General features: G+C 38.9%; 1 protein-coding gene across 2 annotated transcripts in view; it reads left to right on the forward strand.

Annotated features, from left to right (window-relative positions):
• ENPP1 (ectonucleotide pyrophosphatase/phosphodiesterase 1) overlaps positions 1–19,760 on the forward strand; it is a 50,812-nt gene that overhangs the window by 1,038 nt on the left and 30,014 nt on the right. The window contains exons 2-5 of one of the 2 annotated variants that reach the window (XM_023924623.2): positions 13,009–13,081; positions 14,494–14,610; positions 17,490–17,615; positions 17,789–17,849. In XM_023924623.2, coding sequence (XP_023780391.2) covers positions 13,009–13,081; positions 14,494–14,610; positions 17,490–17,615; positions 17,789–17,849 — 377 coding nt within the window. The remainder of the gene's footprint in view (positions 1–13,008; positions 13,082–14,493; positions 14,611–17,489; positions 17,616–17,788; positions 17,850–19,760) is intronic. The other variant, XM_023924622.2, reaches the window with a different exon arrangement.

The following is a 19,760-nucleotide window of genomic DNA, read 5'->3' on the forward strand; positions in this document are numbered from 1 at the left end:
CTTGGAAGGAAGCTTTGGTGGAACTGCAGCACCACGTATGTACACATAAGTGGTCCTCTTTCAACACACTGAAGCATAAGGGTCAAGGTGCCTATCCAAATTTACTGATACCTTTGTAATCTGGTTACTGTTTCAAATGAATCATCCACCCATATTGTGACTACGGGTTGGTCATACTTTCTGATGTAGCAGGAGGTAAATTATGTTTCTAAGTTTGTCAGAATGTTATAAGAAAAATATGGAAATTCATGCAAAGGTCTATGGTAGCTTCCATGCAGAAGCTTTTTTGGCAACTTTTCTGATAATATGTCCCCTTAAATAAAGATTGTGGTTAGTAGCTTGTTTCATTACTTTGCTGTCTTCTGGAGGGGTAAAGGCTGTACCATGATAGCCACTGCAGTTGGATGGTGAAAACAGCTCAGTTCTTTTCAGGCTTGGAAATTAGATACTAGTAGTGGGAAATAGGGATATCCTGTTCAAAAACTAATGTTGTTGTCCTGAGCTTTTTAGGCTCTAGTACAACAAAATTATTAGCTATACAGAGTCACTTAGCGATCGGAATTGAGCACATGTTAGTGTTTGCAGTTACTTATTCTTCTGAATTAAGTTCTTATTTTCCAAATGCCATTCACTTAGAGCAGGCAAAAGTTTCCTCCTGTGCTGATTAAAGTGTCAGAGTGAAATATGTCATCTACACAGAAATATTTTAAAAATTCTACATATTTATGACCATGGACTATTTTTTCTGTGCAGCTGCAAACACTGAAATGACATAGGATATTCAGCAAGAATTTGGAAAACTTTCTAAATACTGCAGGTGATGCTGGATTGAGTAAAACAAGAATATAATTAACCTAAACATGTTAAAAAGTGGCAAACTGGAGTTGGAAATTAAAGTTTGTTTTTTCTCAGAAGCCAATGTATTTGTGAAGTATAATACAAAATATTTGGATATTGATGATATCCAAATGTAATAAACAAGTGACTAGACTTACCTGCTTGGTGTTTGTAGTTTTATAGTAATGTGAAACTATTAAAGTGTCTAGATGTAGGTAAATCTCATTTGCCTGCATTTATCCTGGCTGTATGTGCTATTGTTTCCCTTATTTATGTAGATTTAAAAAACCCACAAACAACTGCTTTCAAGTGAGCTTATGCTGAAGTCTAAAAACTCATAAATGCGTTTCTGCCAATTAGGGAATACTTGAATCACTATTCTTATTTTTCTGGAAAGCTCAGACCGGACTGCAGTCTCCTCTTCACATGTGCCTGCCACCTGCAGCTGCCTGTGCAGTTTGTGAACACAACCTCAATGTTCCCAGCCTTTGTCCACCAGTCAATCTTGCCCTATTAGAGAGCAGCTGTTGCTGCTGCACAGGGAGGATTCTGCAAATGGTGAGACAGGCCCACAGATATTTACTAACCCAGAGTGCTTCCCTAAGCACCTAAAGGACACCTTTGCATTTACTGTCTTGCCAGTTTTCTGAGCTTGTTCTTCTGTCCCTCAAAGCCCAGTGAACTGTCTGTCTGTAGTCTCTCCAGGCTGTTGTGTGAGTGAGCAGTATGCTGCTGCACAAGAGCAGCATAACCTTTGCTTATGCTTGAGCTTTTCTATCCCCACTTGCCAGGAACTCGGGCATTGCATTTTGGTCTGATTCATTCATTCCATTAAAATATTTTTTTCCATGCCAGTCTGACAGCTGAAACATGGAGAGAAATAAAAGTAATAGCATAAGAGAATGTTTCTTTTTAACAGCTTCAGACTTTTTGTCAGAACTGGAAAACTCATTTAAGCTGACACTTTTGTTAGAAAAATTCTTAAGGAGTTTTTGCATCTTGAGAATTCCTAAGCAGAAAAAAAATTACCAAAAAATTCAAGGTAAGGTCTAGACTGAGACATTGAAAGTATGCTAGTCTCATCTAAAGAGTAACACAAGCATTTCAGAGTGCATAAAGACAATAAATAAAAAAAAAATGCTGTGGAATACACTTCATATTTTTATAGTCTGTAAGTTCTTTTTTCATTAAGTCCAGTCTTTTTTATTTGTTTGGAGTTTTTTTTTAAAGACACATCCCAAAAACTAACCAACTGACAACTTTGGGAAGTGATTTAACTGAAAACCTTTTCAAATCTCTTCTAGCCTTATCATGTCATAGAATGGTTTGGGTCTGAAGAGATCCTTAAAGATCAGCCAGTTTTAATCCCCCTATCATGGGCAGGGTCACCTTCACTAGATCAGGTTGCTCAAAGCCTATCTAATCTGACCTTGGACACTTGCAGGGATGGGGTATCCACAGATTCTCTGGGCAATCTTTTTCAAGTGTCTTGCCACCCTTACAATAAATAATTTCTTCTTAACATGTAATATAAACATACCTTCTTTCACTTTAAAGCCATTTCCCCTTGTCCTGTCCCTACATTCTCCTGTAACAAGTCCCTCTCCAGCTTTTTTGTAGGCCTCTTCAGATACTGGAAGGTGCTGTAAGGTCTTCCCAGGGCTTTCTCTTCTTCAGGTTGAGTAGCCCCAAGCACTCTCCACCTATTTCACTGAAGAGGTGTTCTACCTCTCTGCTTACCTTTGTGGCCCTCCTCTGGATCTGCTTCAAGAAGTTTTAAGAATCCTTCTCATGCTGAGGGCCGCAGAGCTGGATGTAGCACTCCAGGTGGGATCTCACAAGGGCACAGAAGAGGGGCAGAATCCCTTCCCTTGACCTGCTGGTCACACTGCTATGGGTACAGCCCAGGATGCAGTTTGCCTTCTGGGCTGTGAGTGCACATTGACAGCCCGTGTCCAGCTTTTCTTCTACCTCCAGCCCCAGGTTCTTCTCTGTAGGACTGTTCTTAATGAGTCTTTCTTCCAGTCTGCACTCACCTCAGGGGTTGTCGTTACCCAGGTGTTGCACCTTGCACTTGTTGATCTTCTTGAGGTTCTTGTGGTCCCATTACTCAAGATTGTCCAGGTCTCTCTGGATGGCATCTCTTCCTCGTTATGTCAGCTGCACTGCTCAGCTTTGCATCATCTGCAGACCAGCTGGGCGTGCTGGGTCACACTGAGCTTCTCATCCACTGACAGCCCCAAGTCTTTCTCCTCAGGGCTGCTCTCAAACCGTTCTCTGCCCTGCATGTGCTGGTACTGGGATAGTCATGCAGGACCACACCCTTGGCCTTTGCACAGTCCCACCTCTCAGGCCTGCCTAGGCCCCTCTGGATGGCATCCCTTCCCTCCAGCCTGTGGACTGTACCACACAGCTTGGTCATTGGCAAACTTGCTGAGGATGCCTTGATCCTGCTGCCCATGTCACTGACAAAATGCCAAACAGCACTGGTCCCTACGCTGAACTGGAGGAAGGCCGCTCCTCACTGACACATCAAACCCCTGAGCATAGTTCATGAGTGTGATCAGCCTGTTCCATGCCCACTGAGTGGTCCCTCTGTCAAATCCATGTCTCTGCAGTGTAGAGACCAGGATGTCATGCAGAACATGCCAAATGCCTTGCACAAGTTGGGGTAGATGACTTCAGTTTCTATTCCCTCCTCCACCACTGCTGTAATCCCATTTTAGAAGCCCACCAAATTTGTCAGACACAATTGGCCCTTAGTGAAGCCCAATTAGCTATCACTTTCTTATTTCCCATGTGCCTTAGCATAGTTTTCAGGAACATCTGCTCCATGATTCTAAAAATCTGGTTTCAGTCATCCACTGGTTGCTATGTTGAGCTTTTATGAATCATAACCCCCTGTTCCCATAAGTGCATGAGACAATCTCTGCCCAAAGGAGACTTTCTGTTGCCAGTTCATATCTGCCATTTCTGCAGTCAGCAGAGAGTCTAACTATAGAAAGGAAGATCCATTGGATGTCCAGGTGTTCTATACGAGTCCTGAAAGCTTTTCACCACTTCATTTGAAAATAACCCATAGCTGTTGACTTTGTGCTCAGGCAGAGAAAGATGGGTGTGCTACGTCAGGATTTTGGAGGCAACTGCAGTTTTGTCTGATTTTGTTGCTTGTTTTGTTGCTATTTCTCTTTTTTTTTTTTTTTTCCTTCACATAGATGATCAACCTCCTCTTACAAAATTGTCTGGAAGATTGTATTCCTCTTTGATTTCGTGCTGATGGTTTTCCTCCTAAAGAAAACCTTGTGATTTGGACCATGGTTACTTCAGCTGGCTTCAACACCCATTTTTATGGGTATCAGTCAGTTCTCAAGCACTGGATTGAAGGATGCTGTTGTCTCAATCTGCGAGGCCTGGGTGCCATGTTCGGTCTTTCATTTTTTTTGGCCCTCAGCAAACCATTCCATTTCAGCCTTTTTTTGCATTATTTTGCTTTATGTGCCTTGTGATTTTTGTCTTTATTTTTCAGTAGGGAAAACTGGTCATTGCTGAAAGTACTTGCTCCTGTGATAGTGCTGGGCTGAGCTTAGATGGGACTTCTGAGATCCAAGAAACACCACACAGCTTGACATTAATATTAGAGTGACTGTTGGGTGATTTAATTTTTTTTTTGGCATTAAATATCCTTTGATGAAATATGAAGTAAAGAATGATGGTGACAGGATTGACATATTTTTAACAGATTTTGAAACACTTTCAGTTTAGAAATATTAAATGAGTTCTTGGCCAGTCTCCAATATCTTAATAATTTGTAGGAAAATCTCTTCCAATGTTGGGAAACAATGATGTTTTACAGCTGTCTTCTGCCAGTGTTACAGCTCTCCAGCTTCCATGGTGACTTAGTTATAAGTCTGAACACATGGTGTTTGACAAATATTTTTTTTTTATTGTGCTTGACGTTGATATTGCTTAAATGCATTAATTAGAATAAAATTGTAACTATACATGCAAAAAATAAAGACATTGCTATCCAATTTAAGCCATCAAAAGAAACTTTGGGGTTTGATGAATTTAAAAATCATTACAGCTAAATGTTTTTCTTCGGTCTACTCATTTTTTAGGGAACAGTTTAAGTGGACAGGCTTTCTGTAGTAATAATTTTATCTTGAGTTCAGAACAACTTAGTTACTGTGCTAAAGCTTGGATTTCAGTCAAGGCCAAAGATACAGAAACTGTGCAAAGCTTCCTTCCAATTCCTGCTCTTCAAAAATTTTCCTTTGCATTTGTTTGCTAGTATCACTGGAATTTTCTCAGAGTGAATTGCTCTGATTTGACTTGCAGCGGAGGCTTTGTTACTGTTGCTTGCGGCTGAAAGGAGGAGCAGAGTAAATAAAGGCTTTGAGAACATGAAAGAATGAAGAGTGTCTCACCTTGGAGCTGATATTAAGAATGAGTATATTGGCAAGTATCACCATGGCCATATGCCACGGTAGAATTTGTTAATGTGCTGCATCATGACAGTGCCCCATTTGAATGAACTGGTAGTAGATGTGATTTTAAGTGAAGCGATTTTATAATGTTCCATGTTAGAATGATGTGTTTACATGGCTTTGGTAGATTTCCTGACCTCTTTTCAAAAAAACACTTTCTGCACTGAAAATCAAAAAAGTACTTTCCTGCACAGGTGTTGCACAAGTCACCTGTATAAAAAGTTTCCTGTAAGTGTGTTTATAAGGCAGCAGTGGATTTTATTGTAAATGGGATATGGTGGAAGACAAAGAAAAGTCATATAAGTGAGGACTTTTCACAAATTAAATAAAGTTTAATTGTTTGACATACTAAGTTAGCTAAAGAGAAAAGGAAATAATAAGAAAAAACAAAGTATTTGCATTTCTGAAGAAAGTCACTGAGCAAGCATAGCCTTGCCCCAGTTCTGCTGTGTAATGGCATATAGACAAATCAACCTATATAAATGCTTTCTAATGTGGTAGTATGTGGCTACTAGTTTGTGTTAAACAGTGGTTTAACACTTTTGCTCCTAGAATAACAAAAGGTATAGAGTTTTTATAGCTACTTCAAGAAAATCAATAATCCAACATGGTACATTTCATTTTGCTATTTAACTCTGGTAAATAGGCCAGTTCTTGAACTTTCTTCTGGCTCACAATACCTCATGTTGTGAGGCACCAAAATTTGATAGTCTGCCTTTTGTTTTTTGAGGGTCTATATTCAAAAGGTGCTGAGGTAAATACTGGCCTCTTTATCAGCCCTGGTGTTTGTTTTGGGAACATGTCCAAAGGATTCAGGGCTGAAGATGAGTCTGTGATCAATGTCAGTGTACTTAGTAAAGACCTATAATGAATAACTGAAGTTATTTGACTTGATCTTAAAGGTTTTTTTCCTGCCTAAGTGATTCTATGAAACCTGATTTGTCTTACCCTCTTCTCATACTGCTTGTGGTTCTGCAATTTTTTGATACTCCTTATAATCTTGGTGTTTTACAGGATTTCTTCATTTATTCTTTAAGGTCATTTTGTCTTCCTGTGGAAGTCAATACTGTTGTCATGGTGGCAGTAATAAAATACTGCCAAAGTAATAAGGCATCTGCCAAAGAAAAATGGATGTGAATATAGGTTTAATTGGTATGTTTGGTGGTATTATCAGTATCCTGTAGAAACCATCCCCTCTGTACACTGTTCTTGTCACAACTCTCATGACAGTAATCTAAACTGGAACAGCATTCCCTTTATTCTTGAAAAGGGACTTCTGGAATAGGAAGAGCATGAAAGATGGCTCAAGGCCATATTTTCAGATTCAATTTTGCTTTTATTTATGAGTCAAGTGCAACTTGTTTGGAAAACAATTTTTAGTTGGCATAGTTACTGACAGTTTCTGTCCTTTCCATGCAGTGGTGCATTCATATGTGGTTGCCACTAAAGCGGATGACATGCTTTGTTCTGTGTTCTTAGTCTGCTGTGTTGAATAAAAGAATTGTATTTGAAAGTACAGTGTTTACTTTTTTTCTCATAACAGGAGTTTTCAGTCCTGTTTTTCTTAGGTTTTTACAAAAAAACTATTTGCTGATTAAATAGCAGATTCAGCTGCTATCTGCTTTTTCTGAATTGAACTAGAAGCTTTATTTTCCCTTCTTTTTGGCTAGCATATTGTTGCACTTTAATTTCTAAATTTTCTGATGATGTTAAGTGGAGTGAAAAAAGTAACAGCTGGGGCAAAGCTTTGATAACAACAGCTCAAGTGCTAATGACTTCCAGGAGAGTATGTACCTACACAGTCGGGCAAGCAACAAATAAGAAAGATATTTTAGATTCCAGCTGACTAGCTGACAGATGCTAACTTGTCTATTTTTTGGTATCTTTTTGTTAAATAAACACATGCTTGAATAGTTTTGGGAGGTATTTAGAGAACTATAGTATGATGATGATGTCTTCTGCTGATAATTCTCTGCTGAGGGAAGAGCTATCGCTCTTTGGTGAGCTTTGTGAAGGCTTTTATAGTACCTTACAATGGCTCAATCTACCTTTAAAACATTCTTGTCCTTTGAGTGACCTTTGGTTGCAACAGTATATAATAACAGTGTGAGAATATTCCATAGAAAGAATGAGAGTAGACCTCCTGTGTTCCCCTTTGAGAAGAAAAACAATAATACCTATGCATATTGTAAATTTTTTTAGCTCTGAAAAGGTTTTGGGTGTTATCTCCATCGTTTTCTTCCACTGACTTCAGAATTATTTAGTCACCTCTGGTGCTTTACAAGAGCCAGGACCTGAGAGCCTCAGCGACTCTCCTCCTGCTGGCCTCTATGAGTGGAATGTAGATCAACAGAAGCAAGTCTTTGAAGACCATAAAAATATTTACAAATGTGGAAAGAAGAGATGACTGGTGCAAGAGGGAGGTGGTGCACTTGATCCAGTGCTGATTTACTTTTTTTTTTTAGGTGATTTGCTAAAGTGTTACTTAAATAGCTGTGCTGGTACCAGTGAAGTGTCTATCCCCTTTCAGCTTATTAAACTTTATTAAGTAACCCCTGCTTTTGAATAAAACTGAGCTGTTGGCAAGGGGATTATGCTAGTTTAAAAATAAATTTGATAAGCATGAGTAAGTATTCCACTGCCCCTGGCAAGTGTAGATAAGTGTAGTTGTTTCTTTTTTTCTTTATACAGTATGATGTCTGCATTTCTAACAGTGCCCTTCTAGAGTCAGAAGTTGACACTGTTCTTGCTTGAAATTCATTATTTATTACTGTGTTCTTTACATTTTTGCAGGTGAAATTCTTTCTCAAAGCTACTTTAGTCTTAAGGTTCAGATTCAGTAATCATCTATTCTAGGTGCACAAAACAGTGAAAACATAGCATGCCTTTCACGGATCCCAGTGGTTTTGGAAAATTCCATGGGTTTTCTCAATACTGGCATTACAGACCCTGTCTAGACATCCTCCCTACATGTGACACAACTGTGAGAACCAATCATGGAGATTAGAATGGAAAAACATTATTTTGCATGGTTTCCTTGATAATTGCGTAGTTGTTAATGGATGTTTCTTAAACCATGGAGTGACAAGTTTTGCTGGCTCTGGAATACCAGGGATGAAGGAGAGGAGATGGAAAGCAGCTGGGCTTGCATGGCAGGCAAAGAGTGAGGAAGATCAACACAGAAATAAAAGTAATTCAGAAGGACATTTCCTTAAAAGAAGTACCAGTGTGTTCTTTGCCAATGAAAATACAGAATAGAGGAGTGGAGTGAGAGAGGTGGACAGAGCTAGAGAAGAATGAAAAGAAAGGGACAGAAGTATTAACTGTGTAAAGGAGGACTGAAATAAGATAGGAAAGGTGGCAGTAGCTAAGGCCAGTGAGAGGTTTCTTCGTGTGTCAGTAAGACCTGTGTACAGCTGAGGAGTCTCTTTGGGATCAGGTGTGTACAGCCTGCACACTTGCCAACTCTGGCCCTTCCAGCAGCTCCCCAAAATCATTGCTGAGAAATTCTCTTCAGCTGCAGCTCGAGAGAGGAGTGGGGAGTATGATTCTCTTCTCTAACCATGCTATCGTATTTCCATTTACCCAGCTCAAAATGAAAGGCTTTTGAAATAAAAGGCTTTTGAAATGTTCTCAGGATTACAGTTTTCGAGACTTTAAACCACCTATTCCCAACCATTATAATTGTTTACAAAACAAAGCTTTTATTGCTTCCTCCCACGTAAAGGAAGCAGTGATGGGACAGAGATTCATCCCTAGATGACAATGTTCTTGTGATTCCAAAACAAACTTTCTAAAAATTATTTTCAAACCAAAAAGACTCGCTTTCTTCTCTGCAGTTGTTACTATGTTGTTTTAAAAACCTTTTCTCAGATGCTATATTAGAATTGAATCTGACATTTTGTACTAGCAGCCTCATAAGATACAGATCATAAAAAGTTAATTTTCTACTTTTGTGTATTACAAGGCCAGATTCTTTAATTTTGCTTGTCTTCCTACTAAATGTTGGATTCCCATATTCTTTCTTAATAGCACCTGTTTCTCAATTCTTGCTTTCTCTTTTGAGTGGAAGAATATGGGTGAGAGAGAACAGGTAAGATTTCTTCCTATTGTTTAAAAAGGCAGATTAAACCTTCAAGGCAGGCATTGTGCTGACAGTGTGGTAGTAGCTAGAGATTTGAATTTGGTGCTCACTACAGGATGCTAAACAAGGTCCTTGTTAGCAAACAAGAATGCGTGCAGCTACTTGTCTTTCTATGGATTAAAAAAATATATAATCTTTATGTAGCAGGCTGCAGCATCCCCAACCTGACCTACCTGTATGTAAAACAGGTCAGGTAATGTTAGTAACCTACTTGCTGTGGTGAGGTTTCTTATAGGATCAGAGAATGGTTTGGGTTGGAAGGGACCTTAAATATCATCTAGTTCTAAATCCCCTGTCATGGACAGGGACACCTTCCACTAGGATGCTCAAAGCTCTGTCTGGCTTGGCCTGGAACACTTCCAAGGATGGGGCATTCACAACTTCTCTGGACAACAGATATATGTTGCAATATAGAAAGAAACAAAGTAAACTAGCTCATCTTTAGGATGCAGCAGTGGGATGCTGTGAGTATCTGGATCTTCAAAAATAGCTTGAATATTCTTCATCATCTACAGAGTTGATAGTCTTAGGGCCTTTCCACTGACAATAGGTCAACTACTGGTGTAACACCTCTTGCTCTGCCTAGTCAGGACTGCTGCTGCTGGCCAGTATTATCTGCTCCTTATTGTTCCAGCAGAACATTTTGCCATTTGTGTGGATAATATCCATGTGACTGAAGTCATTCAGGCTCAAGATAAAGCTTCAATTCAAAGCCTTAAACACTAAGCTGCAATTGCATGGGGTTCCACTGGGTTAGATTTCACTGTCCCAGAACATTGTCAAATGCTTAATGTGTAAATTTACTGGTTTTGTAAACTTCTTTATTAAGTTTTAAAGAAGGAAGAAAAAGAGGAAAACAAAAAGGAGTGGGAAGCTTTAGTGTTTTGCAGAAAAATATTTTTAAGACAAAATTTTAAGCTAATGGGACTAAGGTTAAGAAAGCAAAGGGTTTAATGTAGTGAGTTGAGAGTTTTAAGATCTTAATTTATAATTGCATTTAGTATTGCATTTTGTAGCATTTTATACCCAACAGAGTACTCATGTGCCTCAGTGAACATAATCCTTTTGTTTTTGCTTGTTGGAATTATGTTCATAGAAGCGTAAAACTGACAAGCTGGAATACAATACAAAACCGTGTTTTTGTTACATTTGGTGCCAAAATCACAGAAATTATTTGCAAGAATTTTAGCAAAGTTTTACCAGTTTTATGTTGAGAAGTATTATAATGCTGTCACTTTGGAGTGGGTTTTAGTAGATTTCATTTTTGCATTATTTTGGTGTCATGATTCAATTCATGCATTACCTACACTGAAGCTCCATAGGGGAATATTAATAGTCCATTTAGTGGTGCTGCAATGTGTTTTCTGTACAAGGATGCCCTTAGGTGGCATAAGACTCATAGGTCTAGGTAGCTGTTTGAAGATATGGGAAAAAAGCTGTTACAAACAGAGTAGCTGTGGGTTTTTCTTGTTTTAAAGTGTGTTTGTGTTTACATCTCAGAGTACATTCTACACCTTAGTAGCAGGGCCTGGTGGGAGCAGAGAAGCAATAATTCACCCTGAAATAATGTTCTCAACTTGGCTTCTGAAAAATAAATTAATCTATTTTAAATTTAATAATAATAACAGTAATAATAATGTTAAAAGAACAACAACAGGTCTTGCCCTCTCTATTTATTTTGCTGGGCTTTGACATCTTGCATTTGAAGTGTCACCTACCTTCCTGTGCACCTGCTCTTTTCTAGGTGATATTTTACAGGAAGGGTTTCAAAGGTCCTGAGCAATTTACATTGTCAATACTGACATAACAGGAGCTGTTGATTCTGCATGTGTTAGTATTCTGATTTAAAAAGAAAAACAACAACAACAAAGTACAAAGCTCTGTATTTGTGTCCATTCTTCATAGTCAGGTTTAACAGAGACTTGCATCTTTCTGTAGTTTTTTTTCATATCCAGGTGAATGCTAGATTTTTTACCCCTTCAGTATTTTATTATTTTCCTTCTTTCCTTGTCAATTCAAAGATTGAAACTGAACTGAAGAAGTGCTTATTTCTTTGCTGTGTGTGATGTTGAATAAGATTCCAGTGACTTGCCTGGTTCAGAATTTTAAGCCACAGCTTCATCAGGTCCAGTCTATTGTTCAATTTTTAACTGAATGGTATATATGTAATATTTTTTATATTGATTAATTTAGTTTTTGATAATTTTGAGTTCAAAAATTCAGAATAATATCTGAATTCAAATGCATATTCCAGAAACTGTTTTCTTACTGTCTTTATCAACTGCTTAGTGAACAAAATTGTATAGTAAACTAGAGTTGTTGAAAGCAACACAAATAGTTTTTGATTACTGAAGTGCTCAGCGTATTTAAAAAGAATAAATTTGAGAAATGATTAGGTGCATTTTAAAATGGAAGGAATTTTTGTCACATCACAATATGATTCGGGCATCCTACTCAAGGCTGACTCAGCAGATTTTGATGATGGAAAAGAAGAAAAAAGGGACAGAATTGTGTAGCAGTATATGTGAAGTCATTAAAATATTTCTTCAATGTGATTTTTCCACAGAAAACAGTGACTGGGAAGGTGGTATGTACACATTTTCCCTACTCAGAGCTCCTAAAATTGTTTTGTATAAGAAAGTCTGCATTATTGCAATATCTTTTGTTTCTGGACTTCTGGCAAAGTACTTTATTACATTCTACACTTAAATAGAGTAGCTGTTGTAACTGCATTGTTGGCTTTTCTTTAATTACTGTATAAACACTGATAGTACATCTACTTTTTCTAAAGAGTTTATGGATTAAATCTAATACCTAATGAGGTTAAAATAAATCTGTCTCTGCATTTGAGTACCTGTTAAATCCTGCTGTAACATGCTGGACAAGGATAATACAGTGGTTGTTCAACAACTTCAGTGCATCCAGAATCCAAAACGAACACAGCCATAGTTTCTGGTCAGTGCAAGACACTGTGGTCAGTGTTAATGTGACATCCCACAGTTGCTTACCATGGTGTGGACCCAGATCTAGTATGAACTGGATACTTGGACGTGGGAAAAGGTTTTCCTGCCTAAGAAAATTATAGGTATCACTTAAGGGCTATGCCTTCTGTTTGTAGTCTGTGGTTAATGGCAAAACTTCACCTTCTTAGAACATACAAAGAAGGAAGGAGTGCAGTAAAGAAGTTTTCTATGAGATGTGTAAGAAATAGAAATACATCATCATGAATGAAAGATGTAAAAGAAATCAGGAAAGACATGATGATATATGTCTATGCTAAAGGTCTTGGGAAGAAATGAGATATATATATGTATATATATAGGCCTGTTTGTGACAGGCATGTTCATACACTGCTAATTAATTGCAAGCAACATAATTACTTGTGGAAATGAAAGCTGCTGGTGAAAGCAGTGAAATCTGCCTCCAAATCAGCATGTTTGTGAATTTCAGTACAATTGTATAGCATTCCAGAGAAAATCAGTGCTTTTAAAACCATTCAGTGTAATTTAATATTACTTTCTTTTCCTTCCTGTCCCACAGGTCCTCTGTGTCTGCATGTTAACAACAATCCTAGGATGTATTTTTGGCCTGAAGCCTAGCTGTTCAAAAGATGGTAAATAATAGGTCTTTTATTTAGTAATATTGCTAAACAATTCCTTTTTTTCTTTCCTTTTTGTGAATTAATTTTCATTATCAGAAAATAATTCATTATCAGAATGCCACCCTTCTTGCTGCAGGAGGAGGATTGCATGCATTGCTTGAAGCAATATCAGTAAGAGGGGAACAAAAATACCAGAAAATAAACCTCAGGTGTACTCAATGATTTTGTGTACTCGCTTGAGAGGTAAAGTTATCCTGGTACTCAGTGTCTGATCTGGCAGCTTCCATGTATCCCAGCTGTCACTGTGGTGATGTCACATGGCTGGCTTTTTTCAGTTCACCATTAAAAAAAACAAAATGAAACAACAAGACACAACAACTTCTGTTTCACGTTGTCCTGGAACATTTGTTTTTCATCTTTTCCAGTCAATTATGGAGGGGAAAAAAAAAAAAAAGTTATTTTTTTGCTGGTTAGAATTGTAGCTTGAAAACATTCCTGGTGGAATTCCTCTGTCTGTTTTCTGTCCTGAAAAATATGTGGTTTTTTCAATGGTGACATTTCTTCAGGTAGAAGGTTACAAAAGATTTTTATTTTTTTAAAGAAATTAGGTTTCACTTTGGGAACAGCTATGAAGAATAATTTCAAATCTGAACATGAAATTATTTTTACTGAAGTTCAGTTTATAAAATTTCTGTTAAAATATATATATATAGGTTTCTTCTCATTTTATTACAGCTCTGCAATATTGGTTCATTAATATCTCATTTTCCTAATATCACACACCTCAAGATTCTTCAGAAGAGGAGTCAGATGGAGGATTTCCACTCACTCCCTTCTGGTGATTGCTCAGGATTAGACAGCATAACCAAATTCTTAAGTTTTGTTAATCATTCACATCACCAGTTTCTGGTTGGGTGGTTTTTTTTGAATGATTATTCCCCTGCCCGCAGCAACCCCAATGTAGTGGAAGAATGCTATGTCTTTTTTTCATATTTAAACTGAACCAAAAATAAACCAGTGAGCAGTACACTCAAGTTTGTATCTCTGGTGTCTGCTTTGGAAGAGCCCTCCTCATATGTTGAAATCTTACATATTCTGAGTGGCGGTACTCACATCTTCCTGTGACACAGAAAAGCAAGGAGAGTCACAACTAGCTTTTATTTCATTGGTTTCTACCAATACTGAAACACCATGTTCCTGCTAAAAGAGAACTGAACCCTTTGTTCAATATGATGAAAAAATATTTTTATTCAGTAAGAGGAATCATTTGATTGGATCAAGACCTTCCTTTGGCTGTCACTGTTTTTGCAGCCATCCTGTAAGTTGTGGAACGACCACTGTCATTTTGCATGCTGACAGTGTTTCTTTTGCATGCTGACTCTTTGGGCTCAGCCACTGACATCTAACACTATCCAATATTACAGTGAAAACCTGCAAAGGTCGTTGTTTTGAAAGGACCTTTGGAAGCTGCCGTTGTGATAAAGATTGTGTCAAGCTTGGAAACTGCTGCTTAGATTACCAGGAAACATGTATACAACCAGGTAAGGATGGAAAAAAGCTGAGGGAGCAATCTCTCCTGTTCTTTGACAAGGGACAGCTCAGCTATGTGAGTACTGCTGTGGTCAGGGCTGATTTCAGATGGGCTGTGAGTGCAAATCAGGATTACTGAACAGCAGAGTGCTTCTCATGCCACTCGTCTCCCCCTTTCTGTGCTCTCTGTGTCACTTTCCTGGATGGAGTTGCAGAGGTGATGGTGGTACTGGGGACTCCTGTGGAAACATCAGGGCTCTGGTACAGCTGCTGTTTGGCACAAACAGAGCTTGTATTTCACCCAGCTGGACTCCTTAGGAGCTGACATATAGCCAGTAGGCTGGCTTTCCCATAGCTCTCCTGTGAGGAGAGAGGCTGAAACAGACTGTGCTGCTGCCCTCCCCCTTGGAAGGAGGAGGAACAATGGCAGCTTGAGGTCTTAGCCAGTTTTTTGTTCACTGGTGGTGAGACAACAGTGACCCGCATTGTCCCTGGCATCAGGGATGATTCCTATGTTCTTGGGCAAGCCTGGAATAGAAGTGCACCCTGCATGTTGCGTGTCTGTCATCGCCTGAGTGAAAAAGGGGAAGGAGAGAGAGCTCTGTGAAAGCTGCCACCTCTCCTTTGCCAGCTGCTCAGGCCCTTGGCCTTGCTACTCCCCAGTCTGAGTGTGAAGCAAGGGTCATGAGCATGAACCAAGGCAGGATTACAAAACAGATTGCACTGGTGGAGGATTGCGAAATGAGAAGCAGCTGCCATGATTTGCCAGAAGGCAAAGGTCAAATAGACAAATGTGTGAAAAACACCTTGGAGAAATTTTACAGGGAAAGAGTTTAGTGTGTGTAGAACACCAAGGGCAGCACTTGACTATTTTTTCTACTTTGGTTTTGCCTTTATGCTTCAAAAGCAGCATTTCTATCAGATAACTTTTTTTTTCTTCTTACTCCTCTTTACATACACTTGATTATTTTCTGGGTGAGACCACACTGATTTAAAATTCCAGTGTGGACTTTGAAAACCAAGGAATTAAACTGAGCTCAGATCCCTGCTTCAGTTGTCTGCTATTAAAAGGTCAAGTTACACGTATATAGTTGATATATCCAGGTATATAATCACATGGGTTTTACTCTGTTTTATTATATCACTACCCCTGAGTATAAACATTCTTTAAAAACAAACTTGAGAGTCTGCCTTAGCACTAGGAATGTGAATTAATTAGTTGGTGGTGTTTTTTGTTTGTTTTTTTTTTAATTAGCCTTAACATCAGTGGAGAATCAAATTCCAGTTTCCCAATAATATTATGTCACTAGAACCAAAATAGATTCTTCTCTCTCATAGAAGTAATGATCAATTTGGTGTTAGTGGAGTTACTGAAGTGTGGCAACCTGAAAATGAGATTAACCTCCTGACAATGCTTTTAGGGATTTCTAATTGCTAGTTCTGTATGAAAATCTTTGAGTATCCTCTGCTCAAACATTTAGATTTGGCTTCCATGTCTCTGTTAAGATCTTCATTTAAGTATTCACTCAGCTGGTAAATTCACTGGTGTTTATCCTCACTGAATGTAAAGGATCTATTTGTGTTTATGACTGATAATAAACCATAGAATCACAGAATATGCTGAGTTGGAAGAGACCCATTAGGATCATGCAGTCCAGCTCCTGGCCCTGCACAGGACACACCAGGAGTCACACCATGTGTCTGAGTGTTGTCCAAATGGTTTTTGAACTCTGTCAGGCTTGGTGCTGTGACCACTTGCCTGGGGAGCCTTTTCCAGTACCCAGCCACATTCTGGATGAAAAATCTTTTCTCAGTACTAGTAAAGCTCACCTGACTCAGCTTTATGCTCTTTACTTGAGCCCTGTCACTGGTCACCAGAGTGAAGAGATTGGTACCTGCCCCTCTGTTTCCTGTCATGGGAATGTTGAAGACTATAATGGGTCTTTTTCTCAGTTTCCTCCAGGCTGAATAAACCAAGTGACCTCAGCTACTCCTCATTGGGTTTCCCCTCCAGACCCTTCACCATCCTCATGACCCTCCTTTGAACACTCTCTAATAGTTTAATGCCTTTCTTATATTGTGGCACTCAAAAGTGTCCCCAGCACTGGAGGTGAGGTTACCCCAGAGCAGAGCAGGACAATCCCCTCCCTTGCCTGGCTGGTGATGCTGTGCCTGATGTTCCCCAGGAGAGGGTTGGCTGTCCTGGCTACCAGGGCACTGCTGGCTTATATTCAACCAGGACACCCAGGTCTTCCAATGATAGAACTGGATAGTACTGGAACATGCCATTCAGAGAAATCAACATGGTTCTCTAATAGTCAGCAGTGGAGCTGAAGTCTTCCTGTGAGCTTGTGTATAGAGTCTTAAATAGTGGAAGTGATGCCTATGCCTAAGAGGTGCTGAAAGAGGATGGAGTGCCTGATGATGACTGGTAAAATCCACTGTGATTTCAAATATAAGTCACAATAAATTACTGCTGCTCAGTGTTTTCTAGGCATTCTAAATTCAGACTCAATTTTTTTTCTCTCTCCGGCGGAGCTTTTTGGAAAGTTCTTTATAGTACGAGCTTACCAGATTAAACCCACATAAATTACTATATTTCAGGAGCTCTGTAAAATGTATTCTTTCTGATCTGTGATATTTATACCCATGTGCTGCATAATTGTATTCTGATGACTATGCTCTTGGATATTTAGTCATGGGTGTTTCTATTTCCTGAAGTGCCAAAGTTTGTGATACTATGCATGTATGAGATAACTCATTATCTCTATTACACCTAAGGACTATTTCTTAGTGAGTAGATATTTGAGACTGAACTTTTGCTTTATTTGTTCTGGACTTACAGCAGTATTAATCATTGTGCTGTCCTTCTCTCTCACCTGTGTTTTAGCCCACATATGGACCTGCAATAAATTCAGGTGTGGAGAAAAGAGGCGACCAGAATATCGTTGTTCCTGTTCAGATGATTGTGTAGAAAATGAAGATTGCTGTGTCAATTATCAAGCTGTTTGTAAAGGTAAATATCATCAGCAAATTACTACTACCATCTTACATATGTACCCATGTTTGTATAAAAGGAGCAAGAACATAATATAACCTTAAAAGCATCTGGTAAAATTAAAAAGAAACTTGCATCTATCAGTAAGAATGTACTGTCTTAAAAAATAAATTGCACTCATTTGTTTCAAGGAGAGACAAGCTGGGTTGAAGAAGAATGTGAGGACATTACTGAACCTCAGTGTCCGAAAGGGTGAGGAAATTGTACATTTGCATAGTTCTGCTCCTTGCTTGCATTTCATTTTTGAGATTGTTTTCCCTGCTGTGCCTTTCTGGGCCCTGCTTGCCTTTCACATGCACAGTGAAAGCAGCTGCCAGGCAGAGATGAACACCTGTTCAGCCAGCATTTGGTGGTGCTTACTAACAGATCAGGTTGCTCTATCTCAGCACTTGCTTGCCTTGAAAGATACGTCTGTTCCTCCACCCTGCTGTGTCTCACAGCTGTATGTGCCCTGGGCAACCCTGATTAGTTTCCAGCCATCTTATTGACCTACATGTGCTACAATACCCATCATTCCAAATATTTTGGGACCCATCCAGCAATCATAGACTCCTAAGATGGTCTCCCTCCCTTGCCTCTTTAAAAGACCTTTCCAATAGCTTGCATTTTCCAGCCTCAGAACTGCAAATTGTGGGCAGGCCTCTGTTCCAGCTCCACCAGCAGTGGGACAACGCTGTTTGTAAGCTGTCTGAATAACTTTCTTTAAAAGGTGTAAAGTGCCAGGGGATCCTTGTATTCCCTGGCTCAGCTCCACACTGGGCCTGCTCCTGCAAGTTATGTGTACACTGTGTGAGGAATGACTCATGTGGTTTAGGGCATCAGCACCCAAGGTTGAATAGTACAGCAAATCTCACAGCCAGGAAGAAAAATCTTGTGTTACTTGAACTGTTTTTGCTGTGGGATCTTCTAACTAACTTAATAGTTAAAGCTGACTATAAACTAGGATTGTATGTGTAAGTTATCAATAGAAGTGACTTAAATTCTTGATTGATTTATGTTCTAGTAGTAAATACTTGCTAGACACGTTATGGGACAACTATATTCTTATCTGATGAGTATCAAAAAATACAGACCTTATTTTGACCAGATTTTATTTTGATTATAAATTACAGTGCAATGGGATATTTCTAGTAAAGTAAAACCATTTTATTTTGTTCTTACATCATTATTTTTTGACTTAAGATATTTAAATCATGCTATATTTATTCACTGGGGTTATAATACTGTCAAAAAAATGCAATTCTTTTTGAAATCTTTCATATCAGTTGAGTACCCTTCTCTCTGATTCAGAGCACTAACAGGTGCTGACATGTCAGAACCTTCATCAGGACAGAAACTGGAGCTTCTGTCCAGCTTGTAGTCCAAGTCCCCAGTAATTCCCTGTGTAGGAAGGTGATAGCCAGATGGCTCTTGAAGTTTTTTTTTTGTCATTAAATTTCATTCTGAATTCAGGAGCCATTTGGGACTTTGTGCTGGGGACTGAGTCTAGGATGCTGATTTCTCTAACACAAGGTTAGGAAGTGTTGCCCCCAAGAGGTTGGTAAACAAACAAAACTCTTAATGCCCTAGGACAACTCTAACAAGTTGGTTAACTTGTTTTTAGGGTTTTTTGTTTGTTTTCTTTCTGTTCAGCTCATGAAAGGGATACATAGTTACTCCTCAAAAATTGTTTTAATCCTGGTAAACCCCAAAATGTTGCAATAAAACCTAGCCCAGGAAAGCGTGATGTGTGGTCAAAGTTGAATCAGTGTTGACTTAAGGTTCATCTTGGACTATTAGCACACAAGCCTCTCCCAAAAGTAACAAGTCTGTAAACAATCCACTTCTTCCTATGCTGTGTGGTAGGTAGGAGTGCAAGTGAATTTAGTTGCAGTGCTCATTTTGAGACTTCAGGATATCAGTTCTGATTCTGTACATATTAATACAACATATTTTGTGGGTTCAGATTGCTGGTTTTATTCTATTTTGGTTTTAGCTATTCCTGTGGTGGTTTTAGTTTTAGTTGAGTTTTAGCTGCACCTGTGGTGCAGAATAGACAAAAGGTGACACAGCATTCAATGACAATCTGAGAAACCACACTGATTTCAGTGAGACTGATCAACT

The sequence above is a fragment of the Cyanistes caeruleus genome, chromosome 2 (genome assembly GCF_971803275.1).
Source record: "Cyanistes caeruleus chromosome 2, bCyaCae1.hap1.1, whole genome shotgun sequence".
NCBI lineage: Eukaryota > Metazoa > Chordata > Aves > Passeriformes > Paridae > Cyanistes > Cyanistes caeruleus.